We start from the raw sequence: 21,525 nt of genomic DNA, 5'->3' as shown, positions 1-21,525 counted from the left end.
ATAGAGTCTGAATAGCGTAATTTACTTATTGTTTGTTAAGTGACTTCTGTACTGTGTCTTTTAATAAATGTGTTTTAAATTAGTAACAAAGTAAGTATTTCATGTCATGGAACTTTCAGATCTTTGGGGCATAGTAAGAAGAGTTGAATGTTAAATGCAGAATGCCAGGGGTTTATAATGCATCGATGATCTTTTTTGATCTGCACATATCTTTCATGGTTTTTTGTTTTTTGTTTTTGATAGACTGTATCTGTACCTCTGGATCTCTTCTGGCTCATGTGTTGGAGTGTTGTATTCTCCTCATGGGTGATGAGGCTTATCTCCAAGTTGTAGATGGCATTGTATTTATATATAGAACTTGAGTTAACTTGCTTCTGTTGGGTATATCATTCCAGGTAGTAGGACATAAATTGAGAGGAATTATGACTTGCTATATGTGAAAGGATAATTTAAAGAAAGTTACCAGAAATCTCTACATGAGGGGAGGCTGCCTGGCTCAGTCGAGAGAGCATATGACTCTTGAAATCAGGGGCGTGAGTTCACGCTCTATGTTGTGCCTAGAGTTTACTTAAAAAGAAAAATAAAAAAGAAATATGTGCATGAAATTCATCGCTTCCCTATTTCCATCTGTTTCTCATTGAGTTCTTTATTTTTTTTTTTAAGATTTTTATTTATTTATTTGACATACAGAAATCACAAGTAGGCAGAGAGGCAGGCAGAGAGAGAGGGGGAGGCAGACTCCCTGCTGAGCAGAGAGCCCAATGCGGGCTCCATCCCAGCATCCTGAGATCATGACCTGAGCCGAAGACAGAGGCTTTAATGCGGTGAGCCACCCAGGTGCCCCCCAGAAAGAATCTTAAAGATTAATAAATTCTTAGCATTTCAGAAGTCAGGAAGCTAAAGGCCAGCAATAAATGACTCTGCTGAAGTCGCAGCCAGTTATGGGGAGATCCAGAGGTATAATCTGCTTCTCCTGCATTCTAATTCAGCATTTCAGGCTATTCCTAGAATTTGCTAATTAAAAAAAAATTTTGTGTTGAATTTACTTTAACAATAACCTAAATTTATGATTTTATGTCACAAATCATTTGCCTAATGTAGTGCCTGAAATGAAAGGCATTATTATTCTCAAGTGGAATAAGTCAGGTAGAGGTATACAGCAGCAGACTGTGGAAGGAGGTGCTCTGCCTTCCTTGTCAGAGTGTGGTTCGTGGACCAGCAGCATTGGCATCACTGGGAAGTCGCTTAGAAATGCAGAATATCAACTGCCACTTTAGAATTACTCAGGATCGCTATTTTAACAAAACATCTGGATAATTCTTCTATACATTAAAGTTTGAGAAGCACTGCTGCACTAGGTATTTTAAAATCGACATGTAATTCACAACCTTTAAAGGTAGGCCTTTGTAGTGTACAGTTCAGTGGATTTTAGTATATATGCAAAGTTGTATAACTGTCACCATTATCATATTCCACAATATTTTCATGTTTTTCAGTTCCTTTCCCCCCAAAAGCTCTGTACTCATTGTTAGTCCCCTTTTACCTTCCCCCATTCACAAATGCAGGTGACCCACTGCTCTGTTTGTTGTCTCTGTAGATTTTTCTGGGATATTTTCTATAGACAGAATTATACAGTTGGTAGCCTCTGTGTCAGGCTTCTGTGACTGAACCACAGATATTTCAGAGTTGACCTGTGTTGTAGCACATGTCAGTATTCCACTCTTTTTTATGGCTGAGTAATATTCCAGTATATGCATATACCACATTTTGTTTATCATTAATCCATTGATGGACATTTTGTTTGTTTCCACTTTTTGGCTCTTGTGATGATGCTTTTTTAAAAAAAATTATTTTATTTATTTATTTGATAGAGCACGAGAGAGCAGAAGTAGGCAGAGCAGCAGGCAGAGGGAGAGGGAGAAGCAGGCTCCCTGCTAAGCTGATGTGGGGCTCAATCCCAGGATCCTAGGATCATGACCCGAGTCGAAGGCAGAGGCTTAACCCACTGAGCCACCCAGGCACCCCAGATGAGGCTGTTATAAATATTTGTCTGTAGGTTTTTGTGTGCCTGCCTTTTTTCAGTTCTTTTGGGTACATACCTGAGAGTAGAATTGTTGGGTCATTTAGTAACTGAAGTTTTTGAGGAACTGCCAAAGTATTTCACAAGGCTGATGCACTATTTTATATTTCCTCTAGTGATGCATGAATGTCTGAATGATTCAATTTCTCCATTTCTGGGCCAACCTTACTTATGTCTTTGTGTGTGTGTGTGCGTGCGCCCTTGCACACGTGTATGTGTGTGTTTCCCTAGTGATTAATGATGTCAAGCATCATCTTTGTATGTGCTAATTGGTCATTTGTGTATCGTTTTTGGAGAAATGGCTTTCAAGTGCTTTGCTGATCTTTAAATTCGCTATTTTGCTTTTTTTCTTTTTAAGATTTTGTTTGACAGAGAAGGATAGAGAGAGGTTGCACTAGTGGAGGGTAGGGGCGCAGGGAGAAGTAGACTTCCTGATGAGCAAGGAGCCCTGTGGAAGGCTTGATCCCAGGACCCTGGGATCATGACCTGAGCTGAATGCAGGCACTTAACGGACTGAGCTACCCAGTTGCCCCTTGGTATTTTGTTTTTCTTATGATTGAGTTTAAAGCATTTTTTAAATATTCGTAGAATGCCCCATATTAGATATATGACTTGCAAGTACTTCCTCTTTTCCCTGGGGTATTCTTCTATTTTCCTAATTGTGTTCTGTGATGCAAAAAAGTTTTTAATTTTGGTGAAGTCCAACTTACCTGTTTTTTCTTTAGTTTCTTGGGTACTAGTTGCTTAAATGCTTATAGAAAAAGAAGCAAGTTAAAAAAAGATTGGAGGCCCTAAGTATAAAAGTCAAAGGAGATTTCAGATTTGGGAGAAGGGCTTATGAATCTCTGGACACCAAATGCTAGAAATATTTTAAGAAGTTGAGAAGCTGTTACTCTGTTCTTAATTAATTTAATTTCCCAAACGTTCCTGTATTAGTTATTATGTGTCACTTTTCTAAATACGAATATCGACTCATTTAATTGTCATGATAATTTAATATGATTTTCATTTAGTAGAAACAAAAACTGAGACACAGAGATGTTAAGTAACTTGCCTGAGATCACGCAGCTAGCATGCAAAGGCCTGGTAAAGAATTCTGACATATGTGTTTAAAGTTTCTATGTCAAATACAATGTTGGTATTAAGGGGATGAAAGAATTAATCTATAATCTTAATTACAGAGAAGGATCTAGAGGCTCCTGTCTGAGAGTGTGTGGAGGAAGAAGTGTTAGGGCCAGTCTGGAAAATGGGAGCAGTTGGGGTAAGCATCCAATATTAGAACAATATGTTTTTCAGTCACTGGTATGATTTATCTCTGGGAATTAATTAAATAGACTTCATTTTTGTGATTTTAAATTAGACTTGCCTATATATTTATATACCTTTCTTAAGAGAGATTAGAAAGAGTTATACATATTTTCTCATATCTAGGTGGTAATTGTTATGTAACAGGTATTGAATGTCAGTGAGATATTGAAAAATTTTATTATGGCCCAGATGTTGTTCATACCTTTTGGACAACTCAATCCACAAAAAGACACAATTTCATGAGTCAAAGAGTCTGCCTTTAAAGGAGGAGAGGGAAACTGATGATTCTTGATAGGTGTAGTAATAGATACAATACTATTAACTATTGAAAGAAATTGGCAGTTAAAGCAATAGTTAGGGACACCTGGGTGGCTTAGTCGGTTAAGCATCTGCCTTCCACTCAGGTCATGTTCCCAAGGTCCCGGGATTGAGTTCCACCGGGGCCTTCTTGCTACGTGAGGAGCCTGCTTCTCCCTCTGCCTGCTTCACCTCCTGCTTTCTCTCTCTCTCTCTCTCTCTCTCTCATTCTCTCTGACAAATAAATGAATAAAATCTTAAAAAAAATAATAAAGCGGTAGTTAATAATTCCCTTTGCCTCCCTTCCAGGTAACCCCCTAACTGCATTTCCCTCCTTGCAACTTTTTAGAGTTAAAAGTATCTTGCATTTCCTTCCAAAAAAAAAAAAATTTTTTTTTTTTTGGTGCTCATAAACAGTGTAACAGTCTATACTCAACTTCCAAGGTATGTGCACCATTCCACGTGTTCTTTCACTGAGGCACCAGTGCTCTGTGCTCAGAAAGGCCTGAGCGAGCAGAAACATGAAGATAGTCACAGAGCGTTGTTTCCCAAGGCTAGGATATAAATTCTGAGCTCTAAGTCTCCTATATAAGCCTCATAACTGGGAAATCCCCAAATTTCCCATCATCAGCTAGTCTGTGGTATTTTGTTACAGCACCCTGTGCTAAGACACACCTCTGTCAGTTACCAGGGAGAAATGCCCTCATCAAAAGGCAAACAGGAATGCGATGCATATTACATTGTTATTCAGAAAAGCTTTTTCAACTTTTTACTCAAGTAGTTCTTTTTGCCCATTTCTTCTTTTGTTACCTGTGCTTTTGGTATCACATCCATGAAATTTTTGCCACATCGTCGTGTGCCACAATGTTGTGAAGCTGTTCCCCTGGTTTTCTTAGGAGGCTTTTAGCTTTGGGTCTTATTTATGTCTTGAATTCATTTTGATTTCTTTTTCATGTATGGTGTAAAATACGGGTCCAGCTTTAGCTTTTCCAGTACCATTTGTTGGAGATTGGCCATTCCCCATCTTCCTGATCATCTTTGTCTCATTTTTTTCTGACATATTTAAATGATTTTTTTCTCATGCATGTTTTATTTTTTTCCTCAATTTCATTTCTGCTTTTTAGAGTACAATACTATTTTTATTCTTTTTTTAAAATAATAGTTTTAGTATTTTTTCTCCTAACTTTTTTCTTTTATCGTCCTATTATTTCAAAAAGTACGTGTTTAATATCCTTGAAAAGACAGAAAAGTTGTAGTCTAAACTTTTTTTTCTTCAGAATGTCTTTTCGTGTGTTCTCTTTGTCAATTGTTTATATGTTTGCTTATTTATTCACTTATTCATTGGTTCACTAACTCATTTGTACAACATGTATCTGTTGAAATGCTTTCTCAGCTCCGTAGTCTATTCTGATGTTTTTGGTTTTGTTAGCGGACTAGAGTAGACCTGATCTATGTCTTCATGGAGCTAACAGTTTATTTACAGAGATTGACAATAATCTATTAGGTAACCACAAACATTTAATAATAATTGTGGTGTTCCTGCCCACCCCCCACCCCCAGCCTTTTTGGTGTAGGGTTTACTGCATTGGTCTTGGTCTAGAATTTCTTAAAGTTTCTTTGCTTGGGATATGGCTATTCTCATAAGGGGTTTTCTTTAGATAAACATAGTGCAGTCTTAATTTACCTGGGAGCACTATCTTGAAACTTAGCTTACAGTTTTGGGGATTAAGTAGAAAAAGGAAGCAGGGTTATTACCTTTCTTCATAAAATATTATTATATCGGAGATGGTTTACTTGATAATTTGGACATCTTAACACTTAAGATATAATATGTGGTATAGGATGGAAGTCACTAGAAGAAGCAAATGCCCTTAAAAATGTGTATCTAACTTAGAAAACTTTTTATTTAAAATGAATATATGATGATAATCAATTGAAGAATATACAAAGTATCATTTTATTTTATAGTAATGGAAAATTACCATTGCTGGGAGTTACCTGAAAACAAAAATAATAGGTTATATGATATCTTAAATATTTAGAGGTGTGAACACAGCAGTTACATTTTCCTTATGAATTGTTACATTGGCAGAATTTTCATTGTAAAGTCATTTATCAGGAACGGCAAAAACAGTCAGTAATAAGAGAAATCGAAATTTTTGTTTCTTAGGCATTTCTTTTTAGAAATATATATAGTGGGGCGCCTGGGTGGCTCAGTGGGTTAAGCCTCTGCCTTAGGCTCACGTCATGATCTCAAGGTCCTGGGATCCAGCCCGCATCAGGCTCTCTGCTCAGCGGGGAGCCTGCTTCCCTGCCCTCTCTCCCCCCACCTCCCCGACCTCTCTCTCTGCCTACATGTGGTCTCTCTCTCTCTCTCTCTGTATGTCAAATAAATAAAAATTTAAAAAACTTAAAAAAAGAAAGAAATATATATAGCAAGATAACTTTCTGTAATGATTTGTTATGGTATCTTCTTTAAATACTAAAAGAGAGTGTGATGTGGTAGTTCATTTGCCATCTGCCCTTGTTTTTCTTTGTTTGCATTTTTCTTTTTGTGCTGTGTTGGAGTATAGCAGGTACATAGTCTCCAGTGGCAGTTTGTTGAATTGTCCTTTATCGTTTGCATTATCCTGCACGCATGATAATTCTTCCGATGTGTCTGACTTGTGAACCCATTGTCAGCACAGTTTCCTTATTTGGATCATTGTGGTGAATAGATGCATAATCATCGTATCCTGGCATCATCCTTTTCCTGTTTAAATTCTGGTGTGTAACTCTTATGGAATAAACTGTGCATGTTTAAAGTGTACAGTTTGCTAAGTTTTAACACATGTTTGCACCTGTGCAACCATCATCAGGGTGAAGATAGTAAACATGTGTCCATCACTTAACAAATTTTCTTGAGCTTTGTCATTTTTTTTTTTTTTTAAGATTTTATTTATTTATTTGACAGGGAGAGACACAGTGAGAGGGAACACACACAAGTCGGGGGAGTGGGAGAGGGAGAAGCAGGCTTCCTGCTGAGCAGGGAGCCCGATGTGGGGCTCAATCCCAGGACCCTGGGATCATGACCTAAGATTAAGGCAGACACATAAGGACTGAGCCACCCAGGTGGCCTGAGCTTTTGTCATTCTTTATTCCTCTCTTCTCCTGTCCTGAGACAACCTTCTTCTATCTGCTACTATCAATTAGTTTGCATTTCCTAGAATCTTATATGAATATAATTACACATTAATACCTTTTTTTTTTTTTTTTTTTGGTATGACTTCTTTCACTTGGCCTAATCATTTTGCAGTTTATTCTTTTTGGTGTGTATCCAAAGTTCATTCTTTTTTATTACACCGTGCACTTTGTTTATGTGGGCATCTGTTCATGACCTTTGGGTTGTTTTCGGGTTTGGGCTATTACGAATAATGTAGCTGGTGCATCATTACAAATCTTTGTATGGATGTATGCTTTCTCTTTGAGTGGTTTCACCTAGGAATGGGATGCTTGGATTCATGTAATAGGTGTATGCTAGACTTAAAAAAATGGGGGTGGTGGTGGACAGTTTTGGAAAACTATCAAACTGCTTTCTGAAATGGTTTTACCATGTTGCATCCCTTCAGTAGTTTATGAGATCCAGTTTCTTCACGTCCGTGATAACACTTGATATGGGCAGTCTTTGATGTTTTAGTCATTATAATAATTGTATAGGGATATCTTTTGTGGCTTTGTTTTGCATTTACCTGATCATTAATGATGCCTAATGTCTTTTCACCTGCTTATTTGTGGTCTGTCTTTGGTAAAGTGTACATCAAATCTTTTGCCCATTTTTAAATTGGCTCCTCTGTTTTCTTAATGAGTTTGGAAGCCCCCCCCCCCCCCACTGCACCTTCCACTGCAGGCCCTTGAGTCTGAGAGTTCTTTATGTATTCTGGGTACAAATCCTTTATTATGTATGTGATTTGCAAATATTTCCTTCTAGTCTGTGGCTTGTCTTTTCATCCGCTTAGCAGAGAGTCTCTTTGGAAGTGCAGAATTTCTTAATTTTGATGAAATCCAGTTAATGCATTTTAAAATACATGTGTTGATTTTTAAGGTAAGGAATCTACCAGAGAAGTCAGCCTATTGTACCTTTATGCATGAAGAATGGAAAGAGATAAAGTTTCCAAAATTTTTATGGCTAACAAAGCTGTGCTCCAGGTATTTAAATCTTCAGAAATAGAAATGAGAGGTCAAATTCTATTACCAGGGCAATCACTTATCAAACAAGACAACCAATTAAAAAAAACCCAGATTTGTTCAATAAAGGCTTTAGTCCCAGGACATGCTAGGACTCTTTGGCTCCAGATGACTTGAGAGACTTCTTCATTACAAATAAGCAGTTGAAGGATGGTTTTATCACAGAAAATAGAACATAGAACAGGGTGATTATTACATTTGTAACTTAACAGCCTCTATACTAGACTTGTATCCTTGTGAATGCTTTCAGTTGTGTGTTATCAGGACAGGTCCTCGGACTTCGAATGTTTTGCCCTCGGCAGAATGAGCCTGAGCATCTCTTTTTATCTTTCTGAGATTCCTTTCACTAGCAATTACTAGCTAGGAGGGCTTGTGTTCTCCAAGATAAACCAGAAATTCCATTAGTTACTTGGTCCTTGGAGGAAAGAGCAAGGCTGAGAAATTTAAATATTTGTAGGATGAAATAAAAAGGGAAATTTTATTTTAACAAATCAAATAGCGGTAAATAATGTTTTATCTACATAAACACATGACACATATGTAGACAATTATAAACATACACATAAGTATATAATGCAGGTATTAACAAAGGTACTTTGTCTTTTGAGATTTAAATAAAATTGTCTTGTGTTCCTTATCAACTATGCTGCAGGAGTTTTCTGCAAGCATATAATGATCACTCTTGCTCTGAATTCCTCCTCATCTTACATGGATTCAGCCTTGTGTCTATCCAGATATGGAAGGTTGGCCCTTTCCTAGTTCACTCCACATCACATACACAGAGAGTTCATGTTTATATATAATAGACACTAATGAATGCTGGATTAGATGAAGTTACAGGGCTTGCAGAGGGGTGGAACAAGGTGAGCGATTTAAAATGGAATGTTCAGTAGCCCTGTTCTTTCTCCACGCACTTCTGGTTTTTTGCAATAATCCACTCTCCCTCTTTGTCTGTCTGTGTCTCTCTTTCTGCATGTCTGTTTCTTCTGTTATCCCTTCTCTTACCTTTCCATTTGTCATTGCCTACAGATTCAGTGGAGATTTAGGTATGTCTGATTATTTATCTCTTTGTAGATCTCATTTTGTGGGAGAATTTCCCTGAACACAGGCAGAAACCTTAATGTTAGCTGGTTAAAAAACAAACAAAAATGCCTTTTTTTTTCCTACATTAATGTGTATCTTAAAAATATGGTACAACAGTTAGAATATATTACTCTGGAATTAAGTTTTTTTTTTTTTTGTATTTGACATATTTTGGATCTTTTGTTTGTGACATGTGTATGATAGCTTATGTAACCATTCCTTTTACTGGACATTTTAGGTATGAGTACTAAATTTTAGTGAACATCTTTGAACACAGTAGCTTTTTGAATGTGGGAGAATTTTTATTAGACTCTTAGAAGTGGATTTGGGGTCAGAAAGTATGTACATTTTATACTTTGGAAGATACTGGCAGAGCAATCTCCACTAATAGTCCAGGAAAGTGTCTATGGCCCCATACTCTCAGCAGTCCTGGGTATTGTCATCATTTTACCTTTTGCTAATGTGATGGTATAAAGTGGTATCTGATTATTATTTTAAATGTCTTTTTAATTGAATCACCTATTTTTGCTGTAATTCCAAATTTAATATAGACACTAATGGTGTGCATTCAAAGATGTTCATTATAATCCTAAATAAGGCAATAGATTTTGATTCTGTATTCTTTGTGACATAATTCTGTCCTAATATGTATGTAAAATTATCTAATATAAATGTTACATTTTAAGGCAAAATGTTTTTTCTCTTTAGCTCTTTTGTTTCACTTGATTGAATTTGAAATATGCATTAATAGATGGGATTATGATGATGTTAAATATGGCAGAGATTATTATTACTATTATTTTTTATTTTTTTAAAATTTTGGTACATAACTTTACCTTTCTGGGAAACTCAAATTTATTTTTAATGGGATTTTTGTCTTCGTAATGACAGTGCATAGTGCATGATATTTACTCAACTTTTTAAAAAACATTTATTTATTTAAGAGAGACAGCGGGCATGCGTGTGAGTGGGAGAGGGGCTAAGGTCGAGGGAAAAAGAGAATCTCAAGCAGACTCCCTGCTGAGTGTGGAGCCTGAAATAGGGCTTGATTCCACAACGCTGAGACCATAACCTGAGCCAAAATCAAGAGTTGAATGCTCAACTGACTGAGCCACCCAGGCACCCCTGTAACACTCAATTTTTAAACCACATTTAGAGGTGTTCACCATCTCCTTTAGATAGTTAGCTAGAGATTTGGTGGTCCTAACACTTTCCTTTGAAAATTCTGATAAGCTTCAGAGGACCATATCATACTTGGTATTCTCAAAGTATTTTATAGCTGGACTCAAGTGCTGCTGAGTTTTTGCTTGGTAGAATTGGAATCCTTCTAACTTCTTAACAGTGATGAGTATTCCCACTAGATTATGGTTTATAAGTAATGTTTTATGAAGGCTGTTTATTTTTCTTCAGTTACTATGATGTACAGTGTCCATTTCTCTCATAATTTATGATTTTATCTTTCGAAAAGGAGAAATGTTGTCAACATTATTTGAACTTATAAAAACACATTTATAATCCTTACTAGTTATGTAGCAGTTAGTTTTAAAAGTTATTTAAAATTTATCTCGTTTGTTTCCCAGGAAAAAAATTTTAGGCACTATTGTTCCCACTATGTTTTAAGAATACTGACTGAGGTTTTATCATTTTGGCCAGTGAAGATTAGTAACCACATTTTTGTTGAAAAAAAAATGGAGTTTTATGATATACTGTTTTTACTATAATAAATTTAAAGATATTTTTGATGAAAGCAAAGATAAATTAGTAATAAAAACTGGTGTCCATTTTAGTATGATAAAATATACAGATGCACCCAAAGGATATAATCTCATGTCAAATATATAGAAAGATTATATAGTAATGCAAATATCTATTTATATGGCATAAAAGGATATAAACAAATTTTTGACGACATATAATCTTAGAGCATCTGGTCCTTTGATATCATTAACAACTTTGCATGCAATCCAAATCTTAAGATCCATATGGCAATCAATTGTGTATACACCAAAGAAGATGTCTCAGAAATTATTATAGACTTATGAGTTCTAGTAGATTTTAAGTCTACTGTGAATAATGTGTTGATTACCATATAAACTAACAGGCATACTTTTCCCAAATGGATGCTTGTAGAGGTGAATGTGATTGAAAACACTATAGTTCTTGGTTTTACGCTCTCCAGTGATCAGAAACATTTTAAACTATAAACAATATGTTCTCCAATATGAAAAAGATCCATTGAGATAATTATGTTGAAGAAAAATAATGATAAATATTTAAATATAACGATGAGTTTGACAGTAAATATTCAGTCTCACCTGAAAATTTTTTGTTTTATTTTGTTTGTTTGTTTTTGTTTTTTGATTTATAGAAATCTGGGTACTCTAACCAGTTTATGATTTATTATTTGATCTTTATTTGAGTATAAATGAGTTACAGTTGTCATATATTCATGTGGTTTATCTTTTAGCTATGCATTCCCACAGATGAACCTACTTATATTTCATCCATCCTATTAATATTTTTTGAGTCCCTACTTTGTTTTAGGTAGTATTCAATACAAAGGATGCACTTAAAAAACTCTTTTTGCCTTTGAACATTTGATAACTGATATTTCAAGTAACATATTTGCAGCTTTTCATTGTTCATAACTTCATCAAGTTAAATAATTGTATTTTCATGAATTATTTTCTCAAGAGAACCACTGGATACAGTGACATATATTGATATAACATAAGGTAAGAGAAGGTATATTGTTATGTGATCATATAGACAAATTCTTAGAATATGTTTCATGGTAAATTGCCCCAAACAGAAATAATAAAAGGGAGATAATTATAAATCATTAATAAGAACTTAAGATTATAGTGAACCATTGCAGTTTAATTTTGAGTTTAGCTTGTGTTAAAAATAAATATTCCTAATGAAGTCATTTTGATCTCTTGATGATCTGAATTTGTAATCCACTTTATGGATAATCAAGAACTTGTCTAGGGCGCCTGGGTGGCTCAGTGGGTTAATCCTCTGCCTTTGGCTCAGGTCAGGATCTCAGAGTCCTGGGATCGAGTCCCGCATCGGGCTCTCTGCTCAGCAGGGAGCCTGCTTCCTCCTCTCTCTCTCTCCGCCTGCCTCTCTGCCTACTTGTGATCTCTGTCTGTCAAATAAATAAAAAAAAAAAAAAAAAAAAAAAAAAAAAAGAACTTGTCTAGCTTATGTTGACAGGTCTCAGACACAGTTTACAGCCTGTTGTCACACTTAATCAGATACAGTATATCTCTTTTGTTTAAACTAACATGGTATACTGCCATAAATGCATACCAGCATATAGCATTTTCCCCAGTTACATAAAAGGTGTGACTTTAGGCAAGATAATGAACTTTACACAGAGAATTGTATCATATGCATTTTGGTCTCTGTTTCAACTTGATTCTCAGTGAAAATCAAATTGTTGAAAACTGAACTGGATTGTAAAATCAAAAATTTGCTTTTCCCCAAATTTGATTGTGTTATGCTACTATTTATGTGTTTAAACATATCTATGTGTTTAAACATAAACTATTTATGTGTTTAAACATGATTTAACATTTGACAATGTTAGATTGTTGGACATACTTACAGTGCAATGTGTGTTCTCAGGCATTTGGACTCCTCCCCTCCCTTTTATTCAGCGTTTAGAATTTTAAGAGAGGTCATAGGTTGTTGATAATGTGGTTCTCAAAAAAATGCAGGCATGTGATGTGGTGAACACTGGGTGTTACACGCAACTAATGAATTATTGAACCCTGTATCAAAAACTAATGATATACTGTATGTTGGCTAATTGAATTTAAATTAGAAAACCCAAAAAATACAGGTAAAATATCTTAGAAAAAATATAAGCTTATACTATAAGGTATGATAATCTTTAATATAAATAATTATAGATTTAATTTTATTTGCATATTATATTTTATAATATAGTTAAATCCTGGGGGAAATGTAAGATATATAAGAAAACATACTTGGGTAGCTATAACAATTTTGAGATCCTTTGAATATTTTTTCCATCACTGTTTTTTGCTTATAATCTATTAACTCTGTTATCCAGCCCATCTTAAGGCAAAATACTTTATCTTTTTATATGTCAGAATTATGACTATGCTTCCTGGGTGGATAAAATTTTTCTTTTCTGCAAACTGAAGTATCCTTTTTTTCATTTCATTGCTGCAATTTGCCCTCATTATCTTCATAGTAATACCATGCCTGCTAAGCTTGCACAAAGTTTTACAGCATTATTTTATTTACAGTTATTTGTTTAGAGATGTTCTTATGACAATAACTTAAATTTGCTTTTTTTTTTAAGATTTTATTTTTTATTTATTTGACACAGAGAAATCACAAGTAGATGGAGAGGCAGGCAGAGAGAGAGGGAAGCAGGCCCCCTGCTGAGCAGAGAGCCTGATGCGGGACTCGATCCCAGGACCCTGAGATCATGACCTGAGCCGAAGGCAGCGGCTTAACCCACTGTGCCACCCAGGCGCCCCAAATTTGCTTTTAATGTATTTTAAGTGGAAACATTTCTAAGGTGTGTAGCCTAAAAAGTATAAGAATGTTCATATTAACAGAATTTACAAAAAGCCTCAATTCTCATCATCAACAGAATAAATTATAGCATATTCATTGGAATATTCCACAGTGATAAAAATTAAACAATGAGTAAGAGAATGAATGAATTTTATAAACATAATATTGATATAAGAACTGGCAGAACTATGGTTTTAAGAGGTCAAGGTAGAGATCAGTTTCTTTTGTGGTGGTAGGAGGGAAAAATGGAAGGAAAGGGGAATGTGAGGTTTCTGGATTCTGGTTATGCTCTGTTTCTTGATTTGGGTAATGGTGTGTTCACTTTGCAAAGATTCATTTATGATTTGGGCCAACATCTCTGTATATCAAACTTTATACAATATAATACTTTATACAATATAGTAAACTTGAAGAAGAAGTTTGTATATACAGTTGATTCTTGATATTTGTGATAGTTAGGTTTTATAAAATTGCTTTGAACACTGAGTTATTGAATACTGAGCCATTGGCCATAGGGAAAATATAGGATTAGTTTTCTGCAAGCCTCTGGTCACAACAATTTTTCAGTCAGTCAATGTATAACCTTGTTTTATGTGTGTTTTTGTTTACAGACACCTTATTTAATACATACCTTGATTGATGAACTGAACTCACGGCCAACAGCACTATATAATTCATGCCTGAATGAAGCTTATCTAGCACACATATTATCTCTATAGGGCACATCACAGCCTTCTTGTGCTTAGCAACACTAGAGAACACTTTATTACTATGCTGGGGGCCATTTTAAACGGTGAAGTCACCAAAAGAAAGCACAGAAATACACAAAATGTGGCACTTAATACACTTGAGAAAAGGATACTTGTAAGCGGTATGAAAGCAGAAAAATATGGCGAAGCATCACTGTGTTCTACCTCAGCTGGGGTAATGTGTGCTTTGGGCAACTGCATTTTCCATTTTTCTATGCATGAGCATGTTTGCAAATGACAGTGAACCCTAGAGGACTGATCTTTACTTAAAAATTAATTTTAGCAACCAGATAAATTTACAAATACAGAATCTATAAATAATAAGGATTGACTCTATGTGATTCCTGCTGTTACCTGAGTAAATATTTTTAGGTCAAGTATGCAAGAGAGCTAAGAATAACTTTTTGTCTCCTTGAACTAAACATTTTTAATGGCAATTTGTGTGATTAAAATTAGAACAATTCTGGGGCCTGGGTGGCTCAGTTGGTTAAGTGTCTGCCTTTGGCTCAGGTTATGATCCTGGAGTCCCGGGATTGAGTCCCACATCAGGCTCCCTGCTTGGCAGTGAGCCTGCTTCTCCATTTGATCCTCCCTCTTTTCATGAACTCTCTCTCATATTCGGCCTCTCTCAAATAAATAAAATCTTTTAGAAAAAAATAAAATAAGAACAATTATTTTTTTGCATCAGATTACCAGTTTTCATAATAATCCTAATTTTTGATGACAAGCTTTATTAGATTAAAAAAATTTTTTTTAAAGATTTATTTATTTATTTATTTGACAGACAGGGATCACGAGTAGGCAGAGAGGCAGGCAGAGAGAGAGGAGAGAGGAGGAAGCAGGCTCCCTGTTGAGCAGAGAGCCCGAAGCGGGGCTCGATCCCAGGACCCTGAGATCATGACCTGAGCCGAAGGCAAAGGCTTAACCCACTGAGCCACCCAGGCGCCCCTAGATTTAGAATTTTACCTTCTGATTTTATGCTGCTCAGGAGTTCATTGTAACATTGCAGGTTTGCTTTTGCCCAGTAGCAAATGACCATTAAATTACTATTTTCGGGACGCCTGGGTGGCTCAGTGGGTTAAGCCGCTGCCTTCGGCTCAGGTCATGATCTCAGGGTCCTGGGATCGAGTCCCACATTGGGCTCTCTGCTCAGCAGGGAGCCTGCTTCCCTTCCTCTCTCTCTCTGCCTGCCTCTCTGCCTACTTGTGATCTCTCTCTCTCTCTCTGTGTCAAATAAATAAATAAATAAATAAATCTTAAAAAAAAAATTACTATTTTCAAGTAATATATGTGTATTTTTCAGAATAAATTCTTATCAAGGTTAACCTTTAGGAGACTTTAAATATATTGTATACAAGGTTGAGGTTAAGAATTAATTTTCTTTCTGTTTTTTTTTTTTTTAAAGATTTTATTTATTTATTTGACAGAGAGAGATCACAAGTAGGCAGAGAGGCAGACAGAAAGAGGAGGAAGCAGGCTCCTCACCGAGCAGAGAGCCCGATACGGGACTCGATCCCAGGACCCTGAGACCATGACCCGAGCTGAAGGCAGTGGCTTAACCAACACTGAGCCACCCAGGCGCCCCTAAGAATTAATTTTCTAATAGTAATTTTACTCTGAAGTTATTTGCGATGATGCATATTTCAAAAAGTAATTATTTTTGGTACATTTGGTTTCACACACTGAACCTTTTTAACCTCTTTTAAGTTTTTCCTAGGAATAGAAGCTGTGTCATTTTAGGTTGGGTCAGGCCAGTGGCTTGTACAGCTTGGTATACTGTTTTTTGACAGTGATGTGATCTCTTGTTCCAGTTATCTATTGCTGTATCTACACTAAGCAATTCACATAGTAGGCTCAAGACTGCTGTTCTTAGTAACATGCTTGCAAGAGTGGTTAGCCTCTGGGATTGTGAATGGTAAATAGTTTCCTACACAGACATAAAAGTTTCCAAAAATGATAGTGGCTCGCTGTGCTTAAACTCTAGGCAATCAATGTGGTATTTGGTGACTGTTTGCTGTTCTTTGGGGGTCTGAAATTTGGTATGTTCCAGGCAGAAGGTGCCTACAACCCTGACTTCCAGTAAAGACCTTGGGCACTGTGTCTGTAATGAGCTTCTCTGGTGGACAGCACTTCACACAGGCGGCCATAGCTCGGTGCTGGAGGACTGAAGTGTGTTCTTTTTGACTTCACTGGGAGAGGAGTCTTTGAAGCTTGTGGTTGCTTTCATCTGTGCTCCCCCCTGTATCTTTTCACCTGGATGATTATCTTTATATTATTTTGCTGTAATAAATCTCAGCTGAGTTCTGTGAGTCCTAATAAATCACTGAACCTGTGGGTTGTTTTGGGGGACATACAAATCCTACAAAATTTGTTATCTTATAAACAACCACCATTGTATTGCATCTCACAGTTTTGTTGTTGAGGAATTCAGTCATGGTTTCACTTGGTGTGGCAGAGGTTACTTGGTGGTTTTCATTTAATGTGTACCCTGGACTGGAGGGTCTGGGAGCTTTCTACACACATCTGGCAATTTGGCAGTGATGGCTGAAAGGCTGTGTTCAGCTAGGATTGATGCCTGGAGTGCCTATATGTGAACTCTGCCATTAGCCCCGACATGCCAATTAAGAAATCACACTACCCTGAGCAGGCAGATCATTCATTCATTTATTTTAGACTTCTGAAGTAAACAAAACAAAACAAAACAAAACAGCCATCATAGTTTTTTTTTTTTTTAAAGGTTTATTTATTTGAGAGAGAGAAAGAGAGATGGAGAGAACCTCAAATAGACTCCCTTCTGAGCACAGAGCCTGATGTGGAGCTCAGTTCCACAGTCCTGAGATCATGACCTGAGCCAAAGAGTCGGACGCTCAACTGATTGTGCCACCCAGCCTGTGTTTTTTAAAAAAGATTTATCTATATATTTATTTAAGAGAGAGAGGGACAGCATGAATGAGTGGGAGAGGCAAAGGGAAAGTGAGGGAGAATCTCAAACTGATTCCATGCTGAATGTGGAGCCTGACGTGGGGCTTGATCCCAAGACCCTGAGATTATGACCTGAGCCAAAACCAAGAGTTGGAAGCTTAACCAGCTGTGCCACCCAGGCACCCAAAGATAGCCTGTGTTTTTATTCTTAGCTAGAATACTTGAAGTAATGTATTTTGTGTATCACCACATATTTTATGAAGTTGTTAATTGCTTTTATGTTTCCCAGACTACATTCTCCAAGTTAAGGAATTTCTTTGTGTTCTGCTGAATAATTCTGTATTCGTGTTATCTATACCTTATGTGATGTTATTAACATGTACTATATTCTCTTGACTCTTGGATTTATAAGCAGTGTATGTTTTTGTTATATCCTCTTTAGAGAAAAACTCTCTTAATTGATTTTATCCTATTCCTTCCCAGATTCATTTTTTTTAAATTTGAAAATGAAAAATCTGACCTGCGTGCAGTATGATAGGCTCAGATGCACCATAATGTTTATTCTCTAGAAGAACTATGGAAGCATGAATTCCCTTTGCAGAAAATATTATTGCTTTTTATGACTAGAAATTATTCTTACTTAATATGGAAAATTGCTCAACTTGTGATGAGGAATGTTTCAGGTTTGTCATTCCAAGAGACCTCATGGAGCCTTTTTTAATGGACAACATTGAAACATTCTTGCACAGTCTCCATAGTTATTATGTATTTTAGCTCATAGTTTGATATTTTCACGTATGAGTTCCTTGAGAACTCCCAAGTGAATGTTATTCAATTCTAATTTATTTATTTACTTATTATTATTATTATTATTTTAAAAAAGATTTATTTATTTATTTGAGAGGGAGAGAGAGAGTGAGCAAGTGAGAGCAGAAGAGCAGGGGCAGGGAGAAGCAGACTCCCCAGTGAACGGGAAGCCTGATGTGGGGCTTGATGCCAGGATGCTGGGATCATGACCCGAGCTGAAGGCAGGCGCCCAGCTGATGGAGCCACCCAGGTGCCCTCAATTCTAATTTATTTTTAATGATCATGTTTATTTTTCAGTATTAACAATAAATGATATCTCTATGGGATATCAATGCAAGTTAGAAAATAATTTAGCTTGTATTGTGTAATATAATTTTAGCAAATTGTAAGATTGTTTGAAAAAGTATTATTAGTGGTCCAATGTCATAGATAAGGAAGCTGAGGCATAGGGTGTTTTACTAAGCTTGAAAATGTAAGAACTGAGATGGGAATGGAGGTCTTAATGACTGCAAGTCCCGTTGCTTGTCTTTGCTGTCCTTGAGCGCCCATTCAATTTTAGGAGCACGAGTGCTTCCAATCGTAGTCTTAGTGTTTGGATTTTTTGGGGAGGAGGGGATCATCTTGATCAGGATAGGGCAGATATTAGGCACTTTACTTTCATCAGCTTTGGACAGTTGATGTTTTGAGCTTGATATTTGGATACTTAGGGTGAACCCATATGGTTGCATATAGAGTGCTTTCCCTCACTGAGAATGGCTCAGTGTAGATGACTGAATTTCAACCTTGATTTCTGATTTAGCATTCCATTTTCTCCAGGGGGAAATCCCTACCTTCCTAATTCTTGCTCTTAGAAATTGGATCACAAAAGCTCCACCCAGTGGTTGGAATCTTAATCCAAAGAAGGATCATGTTGGTGCCCCTCTGATTCTTCTGACCTGTCCGAATCAGTAGGTGGAGGGCTTTTGGCTACTTACCCACCACTCCAGTGCCTCTAAAGACAGGGTCCTTTACACTGTAGGTCACACTCTGCTGGGGCTTGCCCATAACCCACCTTCTTCCTCTTACTCATTAGCATATATTGAAATTGATGCCATAGTAAGGGTTTTCAGATTCTTTTCATCCAAGTATGCTTGTTCCTTAGAAGAATGCTCAGCTACTAATTAGATGTAGAATTTTCGCACTTACCATGTATTCATAGTATCTTCTGAGATGTTCTCTTGAAAATGAAATTGAGAATTTGGAATCTCTTTAAAGTAATAATTTTCAGTCTGGAGTTGAAAGCACGGATTTATTAGAGCCTGAGGTGTACATTTGTGGGTTGTTTTCTGGGTAGAAGCTTATTGAAACCAGGCTATGATTAATGTTATCTAGAATGAGAAAATAAGGTAAAAGGAAAAGACTGTTTGAGGTTGGCCCTTGAGGAGTAGTCCTGGTGGTAGATGATGAAGACTAGAAAAAAGGCAATGCTATATATATATATATATATATATATAGTGTGAGTGTGTGTGTGTATATATATATAGTGTTATCTATAACACTATAGATAAGTAAATTCTTTTGAAATCTGTAGTGGTTTTCTGTTGCTTCCCTAACAAATTACTATGAATCTAGTAGCTGAAAACAATACAAAGTTAGTATTTTATAGTTCTGAAGATTAGAAGTCTGGAACAGTTCCTAGACAAAAATCAAGGTGTCGGTTTACCATGTTTCTTTCTCGAATTCCCTCCCAAAGTGCTTTCTTTTAGGACACTTTGTCATTTTGCCTTTATGATTGATGGTCAGTTTTGAGTTAATTTCTGTATAAGGGTGATGTAATTACAGATGTAATTTCTGTATAAAGGTGATGTATAAGGGTTGAGATTCAGTTTTCTCCCCCTATGAATATCTACCATTTGTGCCACCACCATTTGTTGGAAAGATTACCTTTTTTTTTTCCTGTTGAATTACTTAAGTATCTTTAGAAAACAATCGATGACATCTGTATGTGTAGGTCAATTTCTCAATGCTATATTTAGTTTCATTGATCCATGCCTTCCCTTATTCTCATACTACACCATCCTTAATACTGTGGTTTTATGCAGTGAATCTGGTACTGTAAATCATTTAGCTTTTGTTCTTTTTAAAAATTGATTTGGCTAAAATTGATTTGTATTTTCACGTGGATTTTAGAATCTTCTTGTCAGTTTGTTACAAAATTATGTGCTGTATTTTAGTTTGGATTACACTAAATCGGCAGATTAAAAAAAAATCTGTAGATCAATTTTGAGAGAATTGACATCTTAGCAGAAATGAGTCTTCCAGTTCATGAACATGAATGTGGTGTATCTTGCTATTTTTTTTCTTTCTAAATTTGTTTTAGCAAGTTTGTGGCTTTTGTGTTTAGGTCTTACACATTTGGTTTAGGTCTTACTTGGTTTAGGTCTTACACATATTTTGCTGTGTGTATCTATAAATATTTCATGTTTTTGATCCTATTATGACACTGTATTTTGTGGATTTTTAAAAAAGATTTTATTTATTTATTTGACAGAGAGAGAGTGCAAGTAGGGGAGCAGCAGGCAGAGGGAGAGGGAGAAGCAGGCTCTCTATTGAGCAGGGAGCCCAATGTAAGTTTTGATCTTAGGACCCTTTGGTTCATGACTTGAGCCAAAGGCAGCTGCTTAATGGACATGCACCTCTGTATTTTGTTGAATTAATTTTCAAATTGCTGCAAATGTATAAAAATACAATTGAATTTTGCATATTGACCTTGTTTCTCACAGACTTTTCTAAGTTTAATTATTATTGGCAGTAAGTTTTTAATAAATTTCTTACGTTTTAAAAAATGAACACGATCACATGGAAGACATTTTTTGATGGTTAAACAGTAGAAGACATTGTTATTTTTATTGTGGAAATTGCTAGAAAATTATGAGGAAAAAACTAAAAAGAATTTAACCCCCAAATGAAACATTTTCATTTAAGCCTCAATACAGTTGCTCATAGGATAGAAGACTTTCTCCATAGTATCAAAGATCAGTTGATCCAAATTTTGATAAATTGCAGATATTTTTATTTAGCTTTAGATTTTCTGTGATAAAGAAAACACAACACAATTAATACTTTGGGAAAAAAATACTTTGGGTGAGCTCAAATGTAGAAAGAAAGGTTATCAATTTGTAATCTAAAAATTGAACTCAGAGCATAGATATTTTTTGAATCTTTAAAATCTGTCAGAAATTTAAATATGAAAAAAGCTTATTTCATGTGCACAGTGCCCAGGTATCGAAAGTAAAAAATTCAGATTTTTTTTGGAATTTTCAAGCAAGAAATGTGTATCTTTACTGCTTTATTACATCATATTATACATATTGAAAATACTTGTACCTTGGTTTTTTAAAGTAGTCTCTCTAAATGATGTCATGGATACAACTGTTAAAAATAGTTTTGTATAGGGTACCTGGGGGTGGCTCAATCGGTGACTCTTGATTTTGGCTCAGGTTCTGATCTCTGGTC

The 21,525-nt window shown here is 35.9% G+C and overlaps 1 protein-coding gene across 4 annotated transcripts in view; it reads left to right on the top strand.

Annotated features, from left to right (window-relative positions):
* The window catches only part of DTWD2 (DTW domain containing 2), a 254,048-nt gene that overhangs the window by 38,566 nt on the left and 193,957 nt on the right, over nucleotides 1-21,525 (top strand). For 2 of the 4 annotated variants that reach the window (XM_082724141.1, XM_082724139.1), the window contains exon 5: nucleotides 20,561-20,636. The exons of the other annotated variants lie outside the window; for them this stretch is intronic. In XM_082724141.1, coding sequence (XP_082580267.1) covers nucleotides 20,561-20,636 — 76 coding nt within the window. The remainder of the gene's footprint in view (nucleotides 1-20,560; nucleotides 20,637-21,525) is intronic. 4 annotated transcript variants of the gene reach the window in all.

Source organism: Mustela nivalis (genome assembly GCF_964662115.1).
Source record: "Mustela nivalis genome assembly, chromosome: 3".
Taxonomy (NCBI): Eukaryota; Metazoa; Chordata; class Mammalia; order Carnivora; family Mustelidae; genus Mustela; species Mustela nivalis.
Note: the sequence above shows the minus strand (reverse complement) of the source record. Positions and strands in the feature narration are given on the sequence as shown.